The 6,693-nt window shown below is 41.9% G+C and overlaps 1 protein-coding gene across 1 annotated transcript; it reads right to left on the bottom strand.

Annotated features, from left to right (window-relative positions):
- LOC109835473 (polypyrimidine tract-binding protein homolog 3-like) lies at nucleotides 457-879 on the bottom strand. Its single transcript, XM_020403451.1, has one exon. The coding sequence runs from the start codon at nucleotides 877-879 to the stop codon at nucleotides 457-459; it is 423 nt and encodes a 140-aa protein (XP_020259040.1).

Raw genomic sequence — 6,693 nt, 5'->3', positions numbered from 1 at the left:
TTTCTTGAACTTTGGCTTAACTACTTTGATAAGGGCTTTTCTTGTATCTCCATCAATATCAAGAACCACTGGCTTCTTGTTCTGGACATCATAAGCTTGAGCATTCGCAAAGAGTCGAGCATGAAAGCTTCTGGTAATTGGACGCGAAATTTGATTCAATGGCTTCCCTTCGACGACGGCAGGACGAGCGCTGTTGACTTTGCGTATGTCTCTGAGGGGTCGGCGATTCTTGTCTTCTTGAGCACTAACAACATTCTTGGCTTTTGCTTTTGGTATACCTTTACCAAAATTGTGTGATGGCTGAAATTCTCCACTTCGCCACATTTCTGTAGACCTATTAGGGTTTCTGCCATGCCTCATGTAGTCAGAAGTGTTGCCACTCCTTGATTCCAAGCCATTTACTCGACAAGATGTTAGACTCTTGGTGGATCTCAACGGCTCACTGAAGCATTTCGTCTAACACTTTTGTTGGGGATAAGAGCCCATGGGTTTGAAGGACAAGGAACTCTGAGATGGCTGAAATTCTTCATTGAAATTGGAAATTTGTATGGCTAATCGACAACAACCATCATAAATGTTGCGCCCTTGTAGAGAATTCATTGCGTCCACCGCATTTTGATGGGATTGAAATTGTATAAGAGCTTGACAGCTAACTGTCTCCTCAAGAATGACGATCTTCTCTACAAACCCATATGGAGAAAACACTTGATGCAACACTTCCTCCGTTATAGGATAGATCATTGTGTGAATGGTGACGACGAGGATTCGATTGGGTTGCAAATCCTGATCTGTGAAGCTCTTGCTCATTTCTTGGCTTGGATTCTTGGATTTCTTAAATTCTTGAACAAAAATCTGAAACTGAGAAGACAACTCATCCATGACTGCCCTCAATTGATGTTGGGATCGACCAAGCCCGGAGAAGGATCGATCATGCTCTCATACCAATTGTGAGGCTCCGAAACCCCTGCTCATCTTCCTGAGCCCATTCACGGCCATGGCTGTGTTTGTGGTGAAATTTGAGAGAAAATAGAGAAGGAAATTGAGAGAAATTTAGACAAGAATTGAAGATTGAGATAGAAAGAGAAAAAGGGAACAGGAGTTGAGTTTGAGAAGAACAGATTCTATTTCATTTCTTTCATAATCCTTTTGATTTACATTTCCTCTACTTATACCAATCGACTGTAAATCCTAAAGTTACAGACACGTGCACAATAGAAACGTGCACAAACACTGTTAACAGTAAGCAGAAACAGAAAACAGTTGTAACAGAACATTTATTACAAGCCCTTAGACTTTTAAAGTCTTTGCAAGTCACCCCAACTTTGCGTATCAGCCCCCCAAAGCTTGTATATCAGTCCCCAGCTCTCCAAGCCACCGGTCTTCAAGCTTCCAAGGTCCTTGGCTCAATTGACAGAGCCCATGGCTGTTCATTAGGTCCTGACACCTTAGGTTAACAGTAACAATATACAAAATGCTAATCACCCAGACAAACATTAAGTTTATAGAAAAAAGCCAAAAATACTCCAAAATATTATCAACAAACATGTCCTTCGAGGCTTTCAAATTGGTTTTGCTGCATTTTTCTTCTCTTGTTGAATTTGTTATTCTGCTTCCCTCAATTGTACCCTATTAGTAGAAACATTATCCCTATCTTGTTTTCTTGGTATGCTGTAAGTTCTCCTCATAGGCTCGCTTGATGTTCCTTCTGATGGACTTCGTGTGTACATTAGTCTGTGGGATTCTATGAGTGCGGGGACTTGTGAAGGGATGTTGGTTTTTGTAGGGGGATTCTGCAATAAATACAATAAGAGAAAGATAGAAACATACCACATTTAATTAACAAACCACCTAAATTATATTGGTTTGAGTGTCCCCTATGTTACTCACTTACTAACACTCTGCATCATTAAAAATATGGGTGAAAAGCATCAAATATTTTAAAAAAACATATTGGTGAAAATTTAAAAAAAAATATATAGGAAGAAATATCCCCACGTGAACTTCCTTGGCCTACCACTTTTCATATGTGGAACTCTAGTTTGCGGTTAATTCTTGCTAAGGCAATTCTTATTGTGCCCCTTTTGTCCATAATCATGACTACACTTGGTCTACATTTTTCTCATTTTCACTCTTGAGTTGGATGCAACTTGCTCTCCAGCCTCTCTCCTTCTTTTCTTTTGACTTTCTAGGCATCATCCTTATTTGTTGAGGAGTTAATTGAGGATTTCCTATATTGGGCCATTTCATGTCAAAGAGAAGTGAGACATTCTTGTCGTAAGCTACAATATGAGACCCTTTTGTGTAAACCTCATGTAATATTGTTCAATAGCCAAACTCCTTTTTGGCCATGGCTACAACTCCATGAATACAAGGAAAGGCTCATTGAGTTGCCATTTGTGGTATCCAAAACTTAGTGTTTTCAATTGCACTATGTAAGTATCCTCCTCTTTATATGTTACCTCCAATTTGTCAACCCGTCCAAATTCAGTCCTACAACACTTTTCTTGAGATATTTTAATATTTTTATAAGCGTTTGCACTAGAGCCCTCTCCATGTTAGCAATGATCTCTTACTTTGAACCTGCTCATATGCATTCTCATAATGAACTCCATACAAGTGAGAATAGATTTGTCTCCTTGCATCAATAATCATTTTTTTTAATAGTTCACACATATTATTCAAGAAGCAATCTGATTTGGTGCTTTCCCTGAATGCATGCGAGCTCTAATGTGCATGATCATCAGTTATGAGATAATTGCAAGCGCCCTCATCGATCCATATATTTGAGCAATTTCATTATCTCTTCAAAGTCATACTTAGTTGAAGCTCTACAAGCCCTCCACATTACATTTTTAAAAGCTTTTCATGGAAATTTTTGTTTGAAGTTGGCATGTATATGCCTAAAAAAAATCTCACCTCAGCTATTGGAACTACAATCTTCAGAGCTTCAAGTAACCCGTACACAGCAAAACATAACTATTTTTAGTATGTAGTCCCAAAAGTCAAAAGTTTCAGTGTATAATCATTGAAAATGGACATATTAATCCTAAAGACCAATACACTTTTATTTTCCAGAACCACCTTAATGATTTAAAATTTTCATATTGACCACCTTTACTTTACATTATCAAAGTCAATGCCAACTTGAATTAACAATTACAATTAGTTAATTTTATGAATACCACCTTAACATGCACATGACAACAACTTGATATATGCATAAATCTTCACGACAGGAATAAACTGCAAATAAAATAAAAATAATTTCAAAAGATAATGTGCAACTAGAGTTGAGTATACTATTTGCCTATCTGACATGAATGCCCATCCATGTTGCTCCATCGGCCCCAAATCATGTATAAGTTGATCAATAAGCCGTGTACATACCTCTTTGTTCTCAACTTCCACAACTGCGTATGCAATAGAAAAGATGTTGCCATTACTCATTATTTCCCCTGTATATGCATCTTCCAAATGACGACCACCAATGTCAATAAGTCGCGCACAATCTTGCTTTGCATGCTGCCAGATATACATATAGTCTTTGAAAGCTTGGTCATGGTATTCTGCTTATATCATTCACTCTGATGACAACTGAGCGTCCAGAATTTATTCTAAATATCTCAGATGCATAATCTCATACTCTTTCATGGTAGTCACTTGCAACTGTTGCGCGCAGCGGAAATTTCGGCAGCACAACAAGAGTTAGGTCGCAATAAGAATTCTTGTTTCTCAAAGGGAACAAGAATCTGAAGCCTAATATCCTATCAAAGTAGGATATTAGCTCTTCCTCTCGTCAGCTCTAGGACTGCGCGTCGAGGGAACCTAAAAAGCTATTACAAATCACACAAAAGCGATACAACCAATTTTTACGTGGTTCGGCAAATTGCCTACGTCCACGGGGCAAGGAAGGGGGAGATCTACTAATAGAGGGAGAGAATACAACTAGGGTTTACAATCACTCAATCTAAACCCTCAAACAAACTCTCAAATCCCTCACACAAATATCTCTCAAATGGATGCACAAAACCCTAAAAGAGACTACACAAAATCTCCTCAACTGCAGCCGCACAAAACCAAGCCTTGCTCTGCGCCTCTGTTCCGCAGTCACCAAAGAAAACAAAATCTCCTGCTCAGCACTTGCGCACCGAAAAAGAACTCAGCCTCTTCTTTTTCTTTTTCTTTGCACGCCGTTCTTCTGCCCTCGACCGCTTGCACAAACTTCAAAACAAACCCTAGCAGGCTTATTTATAAGTTGTAGTTGCGGTGTGGGCCTTTCCGCACCTGGCCTTTTTTCACGAGATTAATCTCTCACGTGGGCGAGATTAGTCTCTCACGTGGGTGTTTTCTCGAGAACCAAAACGAGAGTCCAAACAATCTCACCCCCCATCAACTAATACCAAACCGGCTGCATCTGAAAGACTGCCTACGTATCCTCTTTCCCAAGGAATCAAGCCGAACGTAGTTCATCCAAATGGCCGTCAACGGCCTCAACAATCACGAATATGCAACAAGTTTCGACAATGATCAAACTTGTTGCTCGGAACCACCTTAGTGAGCATATCTGCCGGATTATCCTTCGTGTGGACTTTAACAATCTCCACATCGCCATCTTCAAGAACATCCCGAACAAAGTGATAACGAACGTCAAACCTCTGCGATATACCAAGTTCCTCCAAAAGTCCTCGAAGCCAAATAGCCTCCTTCACAGCCTCCGTAACTGGCATATACTCTGCCTCCGTCGTAGACAAAGCCACCGTCGACTGTAAGGTGCTTCTCCAACACACCGGCGCACGGGTCAAAGTAAACACATACCCCGTAGTAGACCGGCGCTTATCCAAATCCCCGGCATAATCCGAATCAACATAACCAATGCATAGCTGCCCACCTGTAGTGTCCCGTTCATAAACTAAACCAACATTGAGCGTACCTCGAATGTACCTCAAAATCCATCTCACAGCGTCCCAATGACCTACTCCTGGATCGTGCATGTATCTCAAAACCATGCTTACCGCCTGTGACAAATCCGGCCTCGTACATACCATCGCGTACATCAAGCTCCCAACCGCGCTCGCATATGGAGTCTTCGACATCAACTCTCGATCTTCAACTGACTTCGGTGAAAGACCAGCTGAAAGCTTCAAATGGGCTCCCAATGGTACACTAACTGGCTTCGTATCCATGCTAACATGGAATCGCTGTAGAACCTTCTTCAAATAAGCCACCTGTGTCAAACAAAATTTTCCCTTCTTCTTGTCTCTGCCAATCTCCATCCCTAGCTAACATGGAATCGCTGTAGAACCTTCTTCAAATAAGCCACCTGTGTCAAACAAATTCTGCCCTTCTTCTTGTCTCTGCCGATCTCCATCCCTAGAATGCGCTTCGCCTCACCCAAGTCTTTCATCTCAAACTCATTTGATAGTTGAACTTTCAACTCATCTATAGCCGACCTGGAAATAGAGGCAACCAACATGTCATCGACATAGAGCAACAAATAAATATACGCACCTCCTTTCAACTTGCGAAAATATACGCAAGGATCAAACTGGCTCCGAGTGTACGAATGACCAATCATAAAACCATCGAATCGCCTATACCACTGTCGAGGAGACTACTTCAAACCGTATAGCGATTTCTTCAGTCTGCAAACCAATTTTTCCTTCCCTGCAGGTCAGAATCCCAATGGCTGAGTCATATATATTTCTTCATCAAGATCACCATGAAGAAATGCCGTCTTCACATCCAACTGATCTAATTCCAAACCATACTGTGCCACCAAAGCTAGCAGAATCCGAATCGAAGAGTGCTTCACCACCGGAGAGAAAACCTCATTATAATCTATTCCTTCCTCCTGTGCATAGCCCTTCGCAACCAACCTAGCCTTGAACCTCAATGGAGTGCCTTCAATGCCCTCCTTCTTCGTGTATACCCACTTGCAACCAATTGCCTTCCGCCCCTTTGGAAGCTCAACAAGCTCCCATGTATCGTTCTTATGAAGAGATTCCATCTCCTCCTGCATAGCCACCTACCACGAATCAGCCTCCGAACTCTGCTCGGCCTCTCTGAATGTAGTAGATATCATCTCATCGATACTTTCCACCGGAAGTGTATACGTAATTGTGTCGGCATACCGTGCTGGCATGCATCTGTATGTTTCTCCTCTGTCTCCGAACCGCAATAGAATCCTGAACCTGAGCCGTCGGTTCCTGATCCTGCACATTTGTACTCGTATCCTCCGTGTCACCGTCGTGCTCGCCTGGCGTCACCTCAGTCGGCACTTGCATGGATACTTTACTATCTGGACAATGTGGAGCTGCATCGATCTCCACCACCTGCGATATCTCCTCCGTCGGATCGCTCTCCACCTGATGAGAGCTGGGAAGCTTCAAGATAGAAGCTTCATCAAACGTGACGTCCCTACTCAGCACAATCTTCTTATCAACTGGATCCCAAAGCTTGTATCCCTTGACACCACGCTTGAATCCTACAAATATGGCCTTCCTAGCTCGAGGTTCCAATTTATCAGTTCTAACATGATAATATGCAGGGCAACCAAATACCTTAAGCTGGTCATAGTCATGTGCTGTCTCTCCCGACCACATCTCCATAGGGGTCTTCCCCTCAATCGCAGATGAAGGCAACCTATTAATGAGGTGGCTCGCATATGTAAGTGTCTCAGCCCAAAAGATCTTC

This window comes from Asparagus officinalis, chromosome 3, assembly GCF_001876935.1.
Source record: "Asparagus officinalis chromosome 3, Aspof.V1, whole genome shotgun sequence".
In the NCBI taxonomy this organism is placed as follows: domain Eukaryota; kingdom Viridiplantae; phylum Streptophyta; class Magnoliopsida; order Asparagales; family Asparagaceae; genus Asparagus; species Asparagus officinalis.
This window is presented reverse-complemented; position numbering and strand designations above follow the sequence as displayed.

Bases quoted from the DNA above. Each gene is read 5' to 3' on its own strand.
- LOC109835473 (XM_020403451.1), bottom strand. From the start codon at position 879: ATGGATGAGTTGTCTTCTCAGTTTCAGATTTTTGTTCAAGAATTTAAG.